The 18,462-nt window shown below is 48.0% G+C and overlaps 2 protein-coding genes across 5 annotated transcripts; both read right to left on the reverse strand.

The window, feature by feature from the left end:
- Positions 1 to 564: 564 nt before the first annotated feature.
- On the reverse strand, positions 565 to 12,141 carry hoxa3a (homeobox A3a). 4 transcript variants are annotated; one of them, XM_086171757.1, is made up of 4 exons: positions 12,099 to 12,141; positions 8,296 to 8,350; positions 4,688 to 5,238; positions 565 to 3,634 (listed from the first exon to the last, which is right to left on the reverse strand). In XM_086171757.1, exons 3-4 carry the CDS (start codon positions 5,079 to 5,081, stop codon positions 2,808 to 2,810), a joined length of 1,221 nt encoding a protein of 406 aa, XP_086027883.1. In that variant the 5' UTR covers positions 5,082 to 5,238; positions 8,296 to 8,350; positions 12,099 to 12,141; the 3' UTR covers positions 565 to 2,807. The 4 variants fall into 4 exon arrangements, with proteins under 4 accessions (XP_086027883.1, XP_086027882.1, XP_086027881.1 ...); XM_086171756.1 differs by lacking the exon at positions 12,099 to 12,141 and adding an exon at positions 9,654 to 9,964; XM_086171755.1 differs by lacking the exons at positions 8,296 to 8,350; positions 12,099 to 12,141 and adding an exon at positions 6,767 to 8,162.
- Positions 12,142 to 13,579: 1,438 nt separating this feature from the next.
- On the reverse strand, positions 13,580 to 16,888 carry hoxa4a (homeobox A4a). Its single transcript, XM_086171761.1, has 2 exons — positions 15,422 to 16,888; positions 13,580 to 14,918 (listed from the first exon to the last, which is right to left on the reverse strand). The coding sequence occupies exons 1-2, from the start codon at positions 16,008 to 16,010 to the stop codon at positions 14,542 to 14,544; spliced, it is 966 nt and encodes a 321-aa protein (XP_086027887.1). The 5' UTR covers positions 16,011 to 16,888; the 3' UTR covers positions 13,580 to 14,541.
- Between the last annotated feature and the right edge of the window lie 1,574 nt (positions 16,889 to 18,462).

The raw sequence follows: 18,462 nt of genomic DNA on the forward strand, positions 1-18,462 counted from the left end.
CCACCAACCACCACCACCACCACCACCACAACCTCTCTCTCTCTCTCTTCTCTCTCCCCTTTTTCTTTCTTTCTTGTTCTTTTTTTTTCTTCCTTCCCCGAAGATAAATAAGAATCCGCGGCGGACAGCGGCCATCCGCCGACCCGGGAGGCGGTGAAATGCGGTGAGTAGAAGAAGCGACCCCCCCCCCCTTTCCTCCTCCTCCTCCTCCTCCTCCTTCTCCACCACCTGGCTTTATCTCTCCAGAAACACAACCTTGTGGAGAGATAAAAAAAAATGGTGGATTTGATTTTATTTTCCTTTATTATCTTTCTCTAAATCTCCTTTTTTTGCTGTTTCGAAATTACGCACAAGCTTTGTGTGCGAAGGGAAAGGAGTGGGTGGTGGTATTCAATACCCCCCCTCCCCTCACACACACACACACACACACACACACACACACACACACACACACACACACACACACACATACACACACACACACACACACACTGTGCAGCACGATTGATTTAGCACCTCTTTCCCACGGATGGACGCGGAATGAAAGAAACACAAATATCCTCGTTCATTGCAACGATATTTACTTGCTACAGTCGCATATGGGTCGGATCAGTGTCTCGCCGGTGTGTGTGTGTGTGTGTGTGTGTGTGTGTGTGTGTGTGCTGGATGCAGAAATACACACTAGATCAGCCTTTGGCTCCGACACGCCGCAGTTCAATTGTTGTCGGGTTCCCCTGCTCGCCATATGTCAGGGCCGCTGATGCCCGTGCCCTCTTATATCAATCAAATAATAATAATAATAATGATGATAATAATAATAATAATAATAATAATAGAATAAATAGTCTGCAGTGGAACAAAGCGGTTACATGGGAAATCGGACATGGCGTCGTGATGAGAGAAAGAGAAAAAACACAAGAGCCCTTTAAAAAATACACAAACCTGTGTTTTGTTTTGTTTTTTGTTTAGTGCGTGTGTGTTGCACGCGTGGGATTTGTAAATAAAGGTTTGAATAGAAAAAAAACGAGGACCTTCTCCTTCACGCAGCTTAAATGCGTAAGGGGAAGCACGAATAATACTAATGATAATACATAACTACTACTAATAGTAATAAGAAGAATAATAACGGCTAGAAGGGGGTATAATCCAGCAATTTCTCATTTCACTTCTTGTCTTTTCCTTTTTTCAGGAACTTCACATGTGACATTTTATTATTATGACTATAAGTAGTACAATAATGGGATGCGCCCACGCAGATGAGAGGAGACCACCCGAGATAACCCTCCACCCACTCATACAACCACCATCCGAAGCCACGTCCGACTGAGGGTAAGGGAAGCTATTTATTATTATTATTATTATTATTATTATTATTATTATTATTATTATTATTATTATTATTATTATTATTGTTATTGTTATTATTATTGTTGTTATTTTTATTTCTTTCAGTACTAAGCGAGTTGTGACTGCTGGATATATGGATCTAGCTGCCTTGTATGGTTTGTTTTTACTTTTATTTCAACTATCTTTGTTTTTGTGTGTAAATGACGAATTGCTCATTGTGTATATTGCAACAGAAAAAAAACGTCTTATTATTATTACTTTTATTATCTTTATTTGTATTCTTATTATGTCCTCTCCAAACGCCTTTTAATTAAAACGGAACGTTGTGTTTAGATTCTATTTCCTTTTTTCAAATCTTATTTTATTTCTTTCTTCGAAATGGAGCAGCATGGAATGTGTGACATCCAGAGGGGAAATAAATGAAGATGATGCCTGTTTCTTTTTTTTATCTTCAATAAAAAAGGGAAAAAAGAAAAACAAACCGAAAACGCGTGTCCTTCTTATTGCATGTGTGATTGATTTTACAGAGGTTGAGGGGGGCTCACATACACACACACAAACACACACACACACAAACACACGCACACGCACGTCTTGAGAGAAGAGAAATGGAAACACACAGCCTGCAGTGGAGAGATGGTGTGTTCTGCTTTTCGTTTTTTTTTTTTTTTTACGTGAAATATAAAAAAAGGTGGAGCGGGGGGGGGGGGGGGGGGGTCCACCCACACACCACCCAACCCGCACGGACATGGCAAGAGGCGGGGAAGGTTTTTCGTGGGGTTAGGGTTTGGTCAAATAATACTCACGGACTATTTCTTGAACATCGAGCGAAATAAATAACATTATAAAGTCCAATAGAGGCAGGCTGCGTGTTTGCGGACCCTGGTTGTGACACCCCCACCCCCAGCAACTCCGGAAAGGACCCTGTCACAAGTGCAACAAAATGCAAAACACAATTCTTCAAAATGTGGATAAATAATAATAATAATATTAATAATCATCAACATCGGCATCATAAAAAATATCAATAAATTCACATTGAAAGAAAGGAGAAAAAAAACGAATAACATGTTCATAATACCCTGTTTGATTTTTTTTTTTTTTTTAGAAAATCAAGTTTTAAAAAATAGATTAAATAGGTCTATTCATATACCCCCCCCCCTCCCACCCACAGCCTATGAACGCCCCTGCGACACAATGACTCGAGCAAATAGAGAGAAATTCGAGCAAGTGGTGATTATTTACCCTACGCTACTTCACACATCGAAAACTATAGGAGGACATAAACACAAAAAAAAGAAGAAGAGGTGGAAGAAGGAGGAGGAGGAGGCGCGGGGCGCGAAAAAAGACCCAAAAAAAAAAAAAAAGGAAAAAAACAAAACAAAAGAAAGCAGTGCGTGTGGAGGCGGAGGAGACAATGTGGCGGAGCGATCCCGCGGAGGACGCGCGGTGCGCCGCCGCTACAGATGCGTCAGTTTGGGCGCTTCCTGGATTCTTCCCTGAGAGTAGTGCGGCGTGAGGTCCGTGTACGTGGGCGTGGGCGCGGGATCGCACCCGGCGTGGTGCGGGCCGTTGCCCATGGCGATGGCACCGTTGTAGTCCATGTTGGCGGGCGGCGGATGCGGATGCGGATGGGGGTGATGCGGCAGGTGGGTCAGGCCGAACACCGAAGCCCCGGAAGCGGCCGCGGGTTCCGCGTAACCGCCGCCGCCGCCGACGTACGCGGGGCTGCTCTGCATCGGCGTCCCGTACGCGCCCTGGAGGGGGTGCGCGTCGTAATCGGGCGCGGCCGCGTCGCCTCCGGGGTATCTCTTCTGCGGATTGGGGCAGTTGTTGCCCAGGGCTGCGGGGTAAGACGGCGCCATGCCATAGGCGTTCTGGTGCGCCTTGCCGTAAGACGTGGGCGACTGGGACTCGTAAGGGACGCTGTTTACGAGAGAATGCATAGAGCTGAGGTAGCCTCCACCTCCACCTCCTCCTCCTCCTCCTCCTGCTGCCCCCGCCGGGCTCCGAGGGGACTGGCCCCCGGGCGAGGGCATCATCCCCACCCCTTTCTGATCCTTCTTGTATTTCATCCTGCGGTTCTGGAACCAGATCTTGATCTGCCTCTCGGTGAGGTTGAGCAGGTTGGCCATCTCCACGCGCCGCGGCCTGCACAGGTAGCGGTTGAAGTGGAACTCCTTCTCCAGCTCCACCAGCTGCGCGCTGGTGTAGGCTGTCCGTGCCCTCTTCGACGCCGCCGACACCGACGACCCCGGGGGGCTCTTATCGCCGGGGCAACTCTCCACTGTCGGAGGAGAGGGGAGGGGGGGGGGGGGGGTCAATCAGTAACTCATCACAGCAGAGGTACGGAGACGGGAGAGTGAAAGCAGCCGATAACCCCTCCCGCCTCCACCTCTTCATCCTGACCTAGCCAAACATCACGGCCCTTCCACGTGCGCGAAAACGCCGCGCATCGGGGTTATCCCGGGGCATCTCGGACGGCGGGGCCATCGACAATCCGTGGACATCCCGGCATTGTGCGGGCTGCGCTGTTTTTTTTTGTTTTTTTTTGTTTTTTTTTCAGAGGGAAGCCGGTTCGGAATCTGCAGGTGATCTTTGACCTCGCCGTGCAAAAAAAAAAAAAAAAAAAAAAAAAAACACGAGAGGGGCGGCCAGGTGGTGGTGGTGGTGGTGGTGGTGGGGGGGGGGGTTGCACGTGGAAAGTTTGCCCCACCCCCACCACCTACCCCAAAAGACAAACCTGACAAGGTATGTGGCGTGACATAACCTGCCCGTTGGGTTCTCCTGGAGACGGCAGAGGCCCTGACAACCAGGAGGGGGAGGGGAGGGGGGGAACTCAAACAACTGCACTATGTGTGTGTGTGTGTGTGTGTGTGTGTGTGTGTTTGTTTGTTTGTTGTCTCCCCGGGAAACCAGCCAGAAGGGGAGAGGGGGTGCTGGGGGTTGGGGGGTCAGCTGGAGGGCAACCTGGGGGGGGGGGTGCCAAATGGCTAACATCTAGGTAAAAAGTCACATGACTTGTAAGAGGGTGATCATTGGAGCGGGGTGATGATTTTTTTTTTTTTTTTTTTTTTTTTTTTTGGGGGGTGTTGTACCCCCTCCAACCCCAGACCCTCCAAAAAAAAAAAAATAGTCTTGTAAAATTTACACCCATGTGACAGGCACAGGAAGAGACCCGAACATGAGCCCGGCGAATTCGGGCCTTCACAGGGGGAGCGTTATCCTGTTGTGGTTTGACACCCCTTCATTTTTACCTCACCGCCAACCTGCGTGTGGTTCCTGCACCTCCTTCCAGGTGAAATATGTGCATGTGCGTGCGCGTGTGTTGACAGTGTACCTGCCGGTTTCTGCTTGGCGTTCTGCCGCGTCTCCTTCATCCAGGGGAAGATGTGCTTGCCGCGCACGCCGCCGCTCGGCGGGGAGCCGCTCTTGGGGCCGGGCTGCTGGGACCCGTCGCCGTGACCGGGGGATTGCGGCGGAGGGGGGGGTTGAGCGCTTTCCGGGTGCACGGTGGACTGCGCGTCGTCCGCCGCCACCTCCCCCGCCGGCTTCCGTAGTGCCATGGAGCCGTCAGGAGACTGCAGGGAGCAGGCGGGTCGATGGTACTCACTTTCCACATGAGAGGAGCGGGGATATTGGACGTGATCGGTGTCATAACCGAAGCCGTTGGCGCCGTGATACGGGTAGCCGCCGTAAATCGCCGAGCTGTCGTAGTAGGTCGCCTTTTGCATCTCGCCGTTTCCCAATATTTATTCCGGAAAGTGACGGGGTCCTGACACCCGCGTAGAAGCACATTGGCGCCCCCCCACCACCAACGCCGCCACCCACCCGACCAACCACCGCCGTGGTCACGTGACGCCTCTCCGCCAATGGCCTCCTCGGGTGAACCTGGGGTTACAAGAAGCAACCGTGAGGAGAAGAAATGGTGGCGATCCATCTTACTTTTCAATGCGGGCCTGACACCGGAGGGCGGCTGGGGGGGAGGGGAGGGTCCACACTTCTGCGGACTATTACCGTTTACCTTCTGGCTTCTAGGGTGGAGGGGCAGGGGGGGGCTAACCTTGTATTACCATCTGTGACAAAACAACATTCAGACAAAAATGCTGGCTCAAAGGCATTCGTCATATCGGGGTTAACCCCCCCCCCCCATGCACACACACACACACACACACACACACATATATACATACACATGCCCACAACACCCGTCTGAGCCCGTTAAAGCGTGAAAATAAGTACGATGAGCCGCCGGAGTCGCGTAATAACTGCGTAATAGTGGCGTTATGACCGAATATTGCTATTACACTTTTATTACAACCTCCCCGACCACCTGCCTAAAAAACATAAACAACCGCATTCTCCCTTCCCCTTTCTTTTCTTTTGCCGGTGGAGGGAAAAACCGGAAAAACCGGGCGGGCGTCCACGACCACTCGGTGTGTGTATGTGTGTGTATGTGTGTGTGTAGTGTACCAAAAACCGACTTGCGACTGGTTATTAGCCATACTAGTCGCATATAACACTCCATTATAGAGTGTATGTCATCTGGGGCAATACAAATATAACCAGTAATAACAATAACAACAATAATAATAATAAATATAATAATAAGAAATGTGAATTATCGGTAGTTGGAGACACAATAGTAACTTTAGTTGGATAGTATTCTTATTTAACTGACCATCCGCCGTCCGAAGCACCGCGATAAAGCCTGATAAAATCCAATAATTGCATATTTGGCAATCCAAAATTCACATTTAAACCGCTCGATACAGTATTAACTTATAAACACTATTAGAGCTATTATTATTCATATCGTTATTATTATTGTTATTATTATAATATTGGGCCCGTAATAGTTACTCTCTGAACGCCAGTGGCCCGTAAAGCGTTTTCGCATGTTATTTTTTCGCGGGGGGTCACACAAAATAAAATAAAATAAAATAAAATAAAATAAAATAAAATAAAATAAAATAAAATAAAATAAAAGGAGATCGATGGAGCCAACAAGGGTTGCAGGAACGGCGAACGGAACCCCGGAATCGGTTACCGGAAAGGAACGGTTTTGTCCGCCGGTCGTAACAAAACAAAAAAAAAAAAAAAAAAGAAAGAAACAACAAAAAACACAACAAAAACGCGACACACACAATATCTACTGACTCATATCGCGGTGTATCGCAACGGAAAGAGACGACAGTAGGAAGCAGACAAAAGACAGCAGCTCCGCGCTCTGCGTGCTTTGCGAGTGTGTATGTGTGTGTGTGTCTGTTCGAGTGTGTGTGCGAGTGTGTGAACTCTTCCTGAACCGAGATCTAAGTCGTACGGTGATAAATCACCGCGCAACAAACCGACCGGGAGAGCGGAGGAGGGGGAGGGCGGAGGGTGGAGGGGGGGGGGGGTCCTCCTCGGCCCCGCTTACCTGAACCGGCGACGACCGATGCGGAGCACCGTGCGGGATTCTCTCATTCAGTGGAATCGATCAGCGCGGTAATCCAGAGGATAGGAGGAGGAAGGAGGTGGAGGTGGAGGTGGAGGGGGTGAAAAGTTTTTTTTGTGGGTGTGTATGTGTGTGTGTGTGTGTGTGTGTGTGTGTGTGTGTGTGTGAGTGGGGGTGTGCGGTGTGGAGCGGTTGCTGCGGGGGAGTGCGTCCCTGTCTCACACCGCACAGGCATTAGCGACAACAACAGAGAGTGAGAGAGAGAGAGAGAGAGAGAGAGAGAGAGAGAGAGAGAGGGAGGGAGAGAGAGAGGGAGGAAAAATAGAAAAAAGAAAAGAGGGAAGAGCCTGGAGTGGAACCCTTTCTTCTTCTTTTTTTTTTTTTTTTTTTAAACGCGGGACGGGCGGGCGTTGAGGGGAGAATCGATCACGCGGAAATAAAAATAAAAAATAAACAAATGATAATATTGGAAGCACCGGAGACCCCCCCCCCTCCCTCCTTCCCTCCTTCCCTCCCTCCTTCCCCCGCAAAAAATGCAAATAATGGAAGCCTTATTTTCAGTCTGCCGCAGCTGAGCAAGCGCTTCCTTTCTTTCTTTCTTTTTTTTTTTTTTTTTTTTTTTGTTAAAAAAGGCCACGCAACATGCGGGGGTCGATCATTAACCCGCAACTTTTTTCTTTTTTTTTTTTTTTCTTTTAAACACTATCTCCCCTTCAAATGAATGGATAGAGTGACGAGGAGGAAAGGTTGCAAAACAAGGTGGCAAGGAGAGGAAATAGGAAAGAGGGGAAATCCCTCTTTTTTTTTTTTTTTTGCAGAGACAGAATGAAGGAGAGGAAGAGGAAGAAGAAGAGGAGGGACAGATTTATGTCCTCAAAGCGCGTGTCCGACCCGGCGGCCTCCGGGAACACACACACACACACACGTGTATCCACATGCACTTTTCGAAAAAAAATGAAACAAAATAATGTAGAAGACGTGGGAGTTTGTGTGTGTGTGGGGGGGGGGGGCAAAACAACAAAACAAAAAATGTCCGTGTGTGGATTTTTTTAGCCAACTCGGCGTTTCGCCCCCCCACCCACGTCGCACCCCCATTCTCACACACACACACTCACACACACACACACATACATTGTATAATTATTTACTTCTTTGTGTTCTGAGAGAAAGAAAAAAAAAACGCTGATGCGCCTTCTCTCTTTCTTCTGAGAAATAAGGATGAGAGAAGAAGAAAAGGCCGGGACCCCCCACTCCCCACTCCCACTCCCACTCGCGTTCCCACTCAGCCTGGACAGTTTTCACGCGCAGGACAAATCACGCCGTACAGAACAAGGTATTACTGGGAAAAAAAAAAAAAAAAAAAAAAAAAAGCGCAAGTCACGGGTAAACCTTGCTATCTTCGCGAGTGGGAGTGGGAGTGGGTGCGAAGGAGGTCGCTTATCATAAAAATTGAATGAGGACATCGCCGTGGAGCATTCATAACACAAATCAATAAAGATGTATCCACTCACCGGAGGCGCTTCGGGGTGTCCGTGGGACGGGGCCTGAATTTACTTAGCTGGGTTTCTGTAACGAGTGGGAGTGGGGGTTACAAATAAGGTTCACCTTCTCACACGCCACGCAATCCACGCGTTTCGTGGGTATTTTTTTGCGCTATTATACTGTAATAACACACTTGTAGGCCTTTTTGTTGTTGTAGCTCAAGCACGGCTGTGTATATACATATGTTTCACTTCCACACACACACACACACGCACGCCAATCCGAGCCGAATCCGGCTTTTTAAAATTGAATATAAATCTCGCATTTGTGTTTTTATTCATCTATTTGAATAAAATCCCCATTGAGGATTTTATTTTTTTTATAGGATTGTGAAAGCGATTTTTTTTTATTTTCATCTTGTTAAGGTGACCTATTTTCTGTCGGCGGAATTATGGGACAACAACGGCGCCGTATTATGTGTTTCTTTTTATAAATGTAGCCTAAATACACACACTCAGACACACACACATATCTCTCTCTCTATATATATATATATATATATATATAGATATATACAATAATATCAATTATTATTATTATTCACCGCGAGTAATAACGCTGGAAATATGCAAATAACGCGGTTTTGTTGTTTCCCCTTGCTTCCATGGTAAGCGTCCCGCACACACAGACACACACGCACACAGACACGCACGGATCGAATAGTCATTAGCTCTGGCACACCGTCTTCCCCCAAGTCCCCGCGCCCATAAATCACGCCGGGGAGCGCCGTGACCTCGGCGCGGCCGCGCCGCGCTCCTAGATGCGCGCTCCGTCTTCCATTATATCCTCGTTTCCCCGGCGACCCCCCCCTTCAGCTAACCCCCACAACCCACTACCACGCTTTTTTATATTATTATTATTATTTTATTATATTCTAAAATCCCCTGTATCAAAATAATCCACGGGAAATATTAATAATAATCATATTAATATAAAAAACTGTGTGGTTTCCGCGGCCGTGCGCTTTTGCTCCGTGGGGTCGCCTCACGACACATATAAAAAACTCGGTGTCGTGAAAATGTGTGTGAGCAGACATTTGCACGCACACACACCTCACTCATAATAAAAAAATCCTAATAATAATAATAATAATTAGGATGTGTGTGTGGCTGCTTTTAAAAGAAGGAAACGGCCTCCTGTGCGTAAATTCCTTGGATTTATCCACGTGTGTGTTTTATTTACGATATCGGGTGGCAAAGTAAAGCGTTTTCTCACACATACTCACACACACACTCTCACACACACACACACTCCCTCCCACCCTCTTACTGACCCCTGCCTCCCGCGGCAATAACTCACGACGGTAATGAACAATCGGCGGAAATACCTCAAAATAAAATCCATCCTCCCGGAGCGCGGGCTGTGACTGCGTCCGCGTGGAAAAACATATCCGTCCGTGACAGCGGTGTAATGGATCCACACGCACACACACGCATACCGTGGGTTTTTTTTTTTTTTTTTTTTGCACCCCCCCACCCGCGCCCCCTCCTTCTCTACAGAGCTCCCTTCGTGGAAAGTGGGGTTAACCCGCATCTAATCAGCATCATATGGCGAGACCGGGGCTCCGGTTTGCTTCCCACTGCCATAACTCCGCGCGGAACCGCTGCGTCCCACTCACGTGACGCAACGTCAACTTATACCCCCCCTCCCACACCCACCCACCCACCCACCCCCCCTCCTCTCTCTCTTTTTTTTTTATTTGAGCCAGTGAATCATTAACGGAGGCAGAGAAAGCAGATCAGGGAAGAGGGAGAGAGAGAGGGAGGATGGGTTTCCACGCGTGAGAGTGGGGGGTGGGGTGGTGGTGGTGTGTGAGTGGGGGGGGGGGGTTCAAGTGCCATAAACCGTGATGGCCGGAGTGCGCTTTGCGCCGCTGTGCGATAATTCTCAGTGTGCGTTAAAAAAAAGGGGTGGGTGGGTTCCCCCGCCAGTTAACGGCGGCGCGGTGATCACTCACGCAAACGTACGCGCACACACACTTCAACTGTCGGACGGTGGAAATGGCTGGGTTTCTGCGTAAGGGGAATTGGAAGGAGTGTGTGTGTGTGTGTGTGTCAGGACAAGTCCGCCATTAAATAAACAATTTGCCATTTAAACAGCGCCACCACGGGAGGGGGCGCGTAATCTGGCCACTGGGAACCCAAGTGTTGCCAAAAAAGCGCTGGGTTTCTTCTGCTTCTTCTTCTTCTCGGTGCTTGTCCACGCCATGCCGCGCGGGCGGGCGTGGAAGAAAAAAAAAAAAAAGCAACACGTCTATTAATCATGCTGGGCGGACGTGGACGCGCCATCCCCACTCCCACACCAGCCCCCTTTGTCTCCTCCGGCCGCAACTTGAGCGCTAAAAGTTTCCCGAGGACGTGCCGTGGAGCAGCGTGGACGGGAGAAGCTCGGAGGGCCGTGGACGGGAACTCTTTCCACGCGCGAAAATAAGAAAATGATCACCACAACGGAAACTTTATCATATTTTTTTTTCCTGTAACTTTTTTTTTTCAATTATATTTATTTCGGATGAGGAAAAAAAAAACACGTTAGTGTTTCGACACGGCACCGACGTGATTCTACCCCACTGATCCGGGTCAGGGGAGCGCGGAACCAAGCCAGGAGTGTGTGTGTGTGTGTGTGTGTGTGTGTGTGTGTGTGTGAGCATGTATGTGTGTGTGTGCGCGGTTGGGTCGTGGGGGGGGGGGGGATGACTGGGTTCACAAACACACCAAACCTCCAGCTTGTGTTTGACCCCATTTTTTCCACTTTTTTTTTTCAATTTGATTTTTAGCTTTCATTTGTGATTTTTTTTTAAATAAATCGGATTTTTCTCCACTAATCCCAGCTCCTTATCGAGCTAAAGAGGCGCGGATTTGTAAATATTGACCAGACGGCTCCGTATCTACCGTGTCGACACTCCAACGGGCTTCTGCTCCCGGCAGATAAGTCAGCTCTTCTTCTGGATGGGTGTCAAATAGTCGCCAATAAAGATAATCCAAAACGTGCACGTTGACTGTCATTTTGTGTCGCCGAACGGTTACTGAGAAACCCACTGAAGGTAGGAATAATACAGTAATAACGTGGTAATACACTGATTATTACAAATATCAACACATGGCGCGTAAACCGCGGGGTCTCTGTTAATGTTTCACAGAGTTTCTCCAACTGTTCCCTGGTTCATGTTGATTTGTCTCCGCGCTGCTGTCAATTCAAATATACTATACTGTCATAAGATAAAGATAAGTGCGATAAACGCGGTTGCCTTTTAAAGTTTACGTGCAAAATGTAATTTAATTTAATTTAATTTAATTTAATTTAATTTAATTTAATTTAATTTAATTTAATTTAATTTAATTTAATTTAATTTAATTTTCACTAAATGTTATTACATGTTATTGTGTTAGATTTTATTTTATTTATTTCGGTTCTTTCATTCTCCGTTTGCAACAACTTTGAAAAACCCTGCAGCAACAAGGTTGTTCCTTCCAGACACACACTCTGACTCGCACTCACTCTCTTGTCACTTGTTTCTTATATATCTGGTTTCCTGCTAGCACTGACATCTTCTATATTTCCATTATGAATGGGTATATACATAAAAATATTTATAGATAAACATATGTTAAGGTTGTACAAAACTGAAGAAAATGTCATTTACCAGCATGATTATTATGTAGATAACAAAAGTCCAACTTAACTTATCAGTCTAAGTGCGTGTTTAACAGATCCAACGCAGCATTTTAGAATATTTTCTGTACATTTTAGAGAAAACGAAGAGTCGGCTACTCACAAGTCATGCTGGGCGCAGTGTTGGGCGTTTTAGCCGGGGGGATCGGTGGGTTTCGGGGTGCCAGAGAGGAGATCTGACCGGCACCGTGCACGACTTCAAATGAAAATAGAGCAGAATATCACGTCTATTTCTGACCCCGGGAGCATTCATTATTCACGCGGTCACGTGAACGGGCGAATTAAAATTTCAGCACGCTGGAAGTGACCTCTATCCGCATTGTATCCGACGACTTTTAAAAACTGTCATTAAACTTTCTCAGGGGCCGAGTGGCATCGGCGTCAGTCGCCCCCCCCACTCCACCCCCTCCCCGTCTCGCACCTGCAGCCTCCTTTAGACGTATTGAACATGGAATAAATGAGCTTTAGCATGAAAATGTACCACGGCGATATGAGCATTTTACGCCATGGGGGGGGTTGTTCTTTCTTCCTTTCCCTTTTTTTTTAACTTTTATTTAATTTACCACCAAACGCTTCTGCTTCCCTTATGCCTCTTGCACAGATAGAGCCATTAGCGCCAAATCATATTAAACTAAATGGCGACGCTAGGAGTCAAGAGTCACAGCTAAGAGTCAAATCTAAACATAGAAATATTTTCCTGTCTTTTTTTTTTGTTTGTTTTTTATGGGGGGGGGGGGGGGGGGGCGAGAGGGCTTTCCACGCCATCTCTGGGGCAAATCTAAAATGAGAAGAAGAAGAAAAAAAAAAAAGAAACCTCTCCGCCGTTTCGGAATTGATGTATCGTCTGAACGCTGAATGCGCGTGGAGGTCAAGAGGTCGCAAGAGGTGCAGCCAGCTGCTGATTGGTCCGAGTCCACCGTGTCCCCTGGCTGAACCCTCTATTGTTTGGATCTAGCAGGTAGTGACCAACAATCACACTCTGGTGCTCCGAGGCTGCAGAGATCTCCTGGTAAACGGCGAGCGACCGGGGTTTTGGGAGCGCGTGTGTGGCCTGGACGACGGCGTGGGATTCCCGTGCAGATACTTCAAGCCTCGGAGACGTACGGCGGCAGCTGATTCGCCCAAACGCGTCTCATCTTTATCCGTGAAAGATCGGGCACGACAGTATGGGTGAATCCGCGGACATGCCAACGCATTCCAGAACAGTGTACACACACACACACACACAAGCACAAATAGTCCTGGAATGGGGGGGCAAGGGTCACATGTTTTCCTTGTTATTTTTTTTTTGGTTTTGTTTTTTTTTTTTTTTTTTTTGGTTTGGTTCTTTTAAATTCCACACTTTTAATAGAATTCCCCCTTTTTTTAAAAAAGAAAAAAAAGAAAAAAAGGTGGTTAAAAATTTGGAATAGACGAATACGGGTGGATGAAAGCTTTCCGATGGTGCCGTCACACACCCATCCACCAAATCAGACCGACATGACGCTCAAACACTAGAATAAATATGAACGGATGTCATATGGAAGTAAATATATGCATATATCACTGAAAGTATATAGTATCCAGAACCAGTGGGCGTGATAAATGAAGCACATGTTTATTTCACAGGGACAGATTCAGTCTGTGCGCTAGGGCCTACATCACCACGGCCATCACTGGGACCAACAAATAAACAAACAAACAAACAAACAAACAAAACAACCGACACACCAACAAAGATTCACAGTTTTTGGAAAAAACAACAGCACGACACGGGGACACGCACTATAGAGGCACGGATGGAACTACAACACCCCCCCCCCACTTTACACACACGCGCACACACACACACACACACACACACACACACACATCCCACGACACTGACAAACATTTAAAAAAAATAGTTAAAAACCCCGGATGACGACATGACTTCCGTGTTGTGCCTTCATAATTGATTTGTCTATGTACATTTTTTTTTTACGCGTGGGTTGGGGTGCCGTGGGGTGGGGCGGGGTGGGGTCAACAATAAAAACCCGACCCACTCATCTTCATCACTTTCAAGTATCGTGGAACTTCTTCTGAGCAGTAACAATGCAAAAATAAAACAATTGAAAAAAAAACATGTAATAATAATAATACAAAAAAAAAAAAAATTAGAAATAAAACCTTCCGTTTCCAACCGTATCGATACATTGATCAGTTCTACGCGCGGGCGCGCGTGTGTGTGTTTGTATGTGATCCTTCTTTCGCAATAATAACAATAATAATAATAATTATAAAACAAATATATGGACTCTTCAGTTGCCGCCATTGTGTTTTCAATGGCGCGTTTTCAAGCTTATATGACCGGGAAAAGGGACGTGGGGAGGGCGTGGAGTGGGGGGGGGGGGCACAAAGGAACACCACGTGTGTGCGTGTGCGTGTACGTGTGATATTGAGAATCGGTCCAAATTCCACTTGTGTTATCGGCCATTTCAGTCTGGGTGGGTGGATGAGTGGGTGGGTGAGTGGGTGGGTGAGTGGGTAGGTCGGGGTCGCTGGGTTCGTGGGTTCCGGTTCGTGCACTATAGGCCCGCCGTGCACGGCGTGGGGACGAGCTGCTGGCCTGGTTTGATCTGCTGCTGCTGCTGCTGCTGCTGCTGCTGCTGCTGATGCTGATGCTGATGCTGGGCCGCCACGGACGAGCCCGACCCGGACCCGGACCCGGACGTGCGGATCTTGGTGTTGGGCAGCTTGTGCTCCTTCTTCCACTTCATCCTCCGGTTCTGGAACCAGATCTTCACCTGGCGCTCGGACAGACACATGGTGTGCGCGATTTCCACACGCCTGCGCCGCGTCAGGTACCGGTTGAAGTGGAACTCCTTCTCCAGCTCCAGAGCCTGCTGGCGGGTGTAGGCGGTGCGGGACCTCTTGGGCACTCCTCCGTTGTAACTGGCATTGACTGTGGTTGTTTTTTTTTTTTTTTGTTTTGTTTTTTTGTTGTTTTTTTTTTTTGCGGGGAGGGGGGGGGACAAAAAAAAAACGCCATTTCCAGGCGTGGAAGAAGGCAGGTGTTACATGCAGCGTTTGAACTAAATCCGAGTGGAGGTGGGTGTGGGGTCAAATAAACACGCCTTTTTTTTTATTATTATTACTATCATTCGAGTCAATTGGATGTGGAATGCGGAAACGGTTAAAATTGTTTTTGTGTTTTGTTTTTTTTTTTCTCTCGTTTTCGGGCCCCCGGGGTTTTTCCGCCGGGGGGATAAAAAACAAACACGCCAACAAAGGCGCCCCCCCACACACACCAGACACACGAACACGGGTGATAAAATTTACGAGGGTCCTTAATTACCGACCCCGCTGCTCGGTACGTCGTAAATCGCCGCGGTTAAGAGCCCCGACGCGCGTCTTGTGCTTATTACACCGTAATAACGGCGTTGTTACCACTCGGCCGTAACTCACCGGTGCTAACGTGGACCTTTTTCATCCATGGATACACCACCGGCTCCTTCCCCTTCGCCAAGCCCGGGTACACCTCGCCGCCGGCCAGCCCGCAGTCCTTGATGCCACTCGCGTCCGGGGCCGCGCCGAGACGCGGCGGAGCGTGGCTCTGCGGGAGCGGCTGCGGCGGCGGCGGCTGCGGCTGCGTGCGGTGCCCGTCCGGGAAGTCGTCGACGGCGGCGGCGGCGACGGCGGGAGGGACGTTACTGTAGTCGTAGCCCGACTCGGCGTAGTTTGACCTCGGGTAGGATGAGTCGTCGTGATGGGGGAAGCCCGGATCCTTCGGCCGCTCGTAGTAGTCCCCGGGGTTGGGGAGGTATCCGCTCTGCTGGTACTCGTCGCACGGCGGGAAGGACGGCTCGATGTAGTTGGAGTTTATCAAGTAGGAACTCATGGTCATTAATTTGGGAAGTGCAACAATACTAATTTTTATCGCGCTGTCGTTTTTCTGATCTCCACAGAACCCTCCTACTCCCCCCTTGTCAAATGTACAAAGTTGCCTGATCACGTGACGAGCGCCACCAATCACGGCGGCTCCTGTGGGCATCATGTAAACAGGAACCAATGGAGAGCGCGGCGCGGGCACCGCCAACGCCGCCAACGCCGAGCGGCTTACGTATGCCTTCGCCTCATTCAATCACGGCGGACGGATAACACCGTGCAAAAAAAAAAAGAAAAAAAAAAATCACCCCACGCCAGCCGTCAAACTTGTTTACCGCAGACAAACTTACAGGGATTTCCAAAAAAAAAAAAAAAAAAAAAATACACCTCCATCCTTCCATCCATCCATCCTTCCATCCATCCTTCCATCCATCCTTCCATCCATCCTTCCATCCATCCTTCCATCCATCCTTCCATCCGCACTGCTTTTGACACAATTAAATCCTCTCCTTCTTCTCCCGGAGCGGATGTGCCAAAGACCGGAAACGCCAAAATAACATAAATGCATCAATAAATAAATAAACACCACCCTTTTTGTTGTGTTATCTCAGATGCCGCACGTCCACGCTCACGGGTGTCCGCGGCTTGAAAAAACGTCTCGTTTGTGTATGGAAACACGCACACACAAGCTCCTTCGCACTTAAGGGGGTTTGCTAAATTGTTATAACTATATAATAAGCAAGCCGAACTCATTTTCTATGTTGTATTGTCTCCCCACGACACGTGGACTGACGCTTAACCGTGTTACGGTGTGTCATCACACCAACACCGAAGGGGACGCTGTGAGCCGTCCGTGGACGTACATCCACGCGACATGCCCACGACAAACACCAGCAAAAAAAAAAAACAACCATCAAACTCAATTAAAAAAAAACGCACTTTTTGCCACTGGCTCCCAATTAATCAGCCAATATTCTAACATCAACATTTCGCCACGCAAATCCGCGCGTCCACGCCACTCCGAGGAGATGACGGTAACAAGACCCCCCCCCCCTTACGTTAATAAGCATAATATGACACATCCCGCTTTATATTAAAACAGAAAGAGCTATAACTAATTTATTACCCCCCTCCCCAGGGTGTTATACACCGTCTTACCGTTCACCTCCGCTCCCGAGATCGGGTCCCTTTTCTCGGCCGTGGCAGCGTCCCTATCCACCCCCCACCCCCCTCTAGGAAGATGCTGACCCCCCCTCCGCCACCACCACGACCCCTGCAAAGACGCTCCTTCGCGTCCTCGTCGACAAGGCCTCTGCAGCGGAGAGCCAGGAGGCCAAACTTCGGATATATTGAAAAGCTTTTCTCCTCTTTCCACACGACCTACCCACCCCCGCGAAACACAGATAACTCTGCCTGACCCCGACGTGACACCGTTTCCATTTTGTTTCTGATTAATCTTGCCCATTGACAGTCTTTGTTAAACAACAAGGCGCCCCACACCACCCAAAACAGCCAACCAACCAACAACCCACCCACGACCCCCCCAGAAAAAAAAGGGGCGACATTTTCATATCTGTTAGACGTGCTGACCCGGGTTTCACCCCGGACTTGGACTTCAGTTGAAGCAGACCTGGACTTTTCTTTTTTTTTCTTGCATGGAGCAGGCTGGGTGGTGTCCAGTTTAAAAAGCCTGATGCATCTGTGAGGAAGGCTCTCTCAACACACACACACACACACACATACACAGACTCGGGGACACACACCGCTTCCAGCATCTCCTCAGCCAGGTACATCCTATTCATTTATTTATTTATTGATATCTTATTATTCAATAATTTATTACTATTCTGTTTATTACTATTCTATCCCTCTACGATCTTTTATTTCTGAATATTTTTTATTTGGCAGCTGGAAAACAAACACACACACACACAGACACACACGCACATTTAAGTCGTCATCACCTTTTCAGTTACTGTAGATGTCAGCTGACTAGCCACCGGCCCGCGGTTACACCCCCCCCCACTCCCACGCCATCCACCCCCCCAGGGCCGAGAGGACCACCTGTAAGTCAAAACATCAACGTGATCCCCTTTTATATATATATATATATATACATATATATATATGTATATATATATATGTGTGAGTGTGTGTGTGTGTGTGTGTGTGTGTGTGTATATATATATATATATATATATCACTCCGTGCGTAGACATAGACCCGGCTATTATCCACTTTACCGCGGGGGTCACCCGTGAGTGAATCACGGCCATCTCCCCGTGACAGTTGCCTCGCTGTGACATTTCTCGTTGTATTTAATTTATTTTATTTTTATACTCCACAGACAGAAGAAGTTGAGGCACGAAGGCCTGAACGCGCCGCGGCTGTGCGTATTTACGCATTTGGCACCCTCAGCGAATGTTACCAAAGGCCAATAGCAGTGCAGTTTAAGAGGAAAAAATATATTTAAAGTGAAAATTAAGGGTCTGGGGGCTGTCGTGCCCACTTGGGGACTGGATTTGCTCCGTCACCGCGCTGGGATGCTCAAGCCCAAGAGCCGGAGTGTTCCGTTTCAGACCTCCTCGCCGTGGAGTGAAGGTCTATTCCAAGCGTATACA

This window comes from Fistularia commersonii, chromosome 24 (genome assembly GCF_037954325.1).
Source record: "Fistularia commersonii isolate RoL2024-O1a breed Wild chromosome 24, RoL_Fcom_v1.0, whole genome shotgun sequence".
Taxonomy (NCBI): Eukaryota; Metazoa; Chordata; class Actinopteri; order Syngnathiformes; family Fistulariidae; genus Fistularia; species Fistularia commersonii.

Bases quoted from the DNA above. Each gene is read 5' to 3' on its own strand.
- hoxa4a (XM_086171761.1), bottom strand. From the start codon at position 16,010: ATGATGCCCACAGGAGCCGCCGTGATTGGTGGCGCTCGTCACGTGATC. The intron at 14,919-15,421 runs GTGAGTTACGGC...AAACAACCACAG, and splicing joins AAAGGTCCACGTTAGCACCG to TCAATGCCAGTTACAACGGA.
- hoxa3a (XM_086171757.1), bottom strand. From the start codon at position 5,081: ATGCAAAAGGCGACCTACTACGACAGCTCGGCGATTTACGGCGGCTAC. The intron at 3,635-4,687 runs GTACACTGTCAA...CTCCTCCGACAG, and splicing joins CGCCAAGCAGAAACCGGCAG to TGGAGAGTTGCCCCGGCGAT.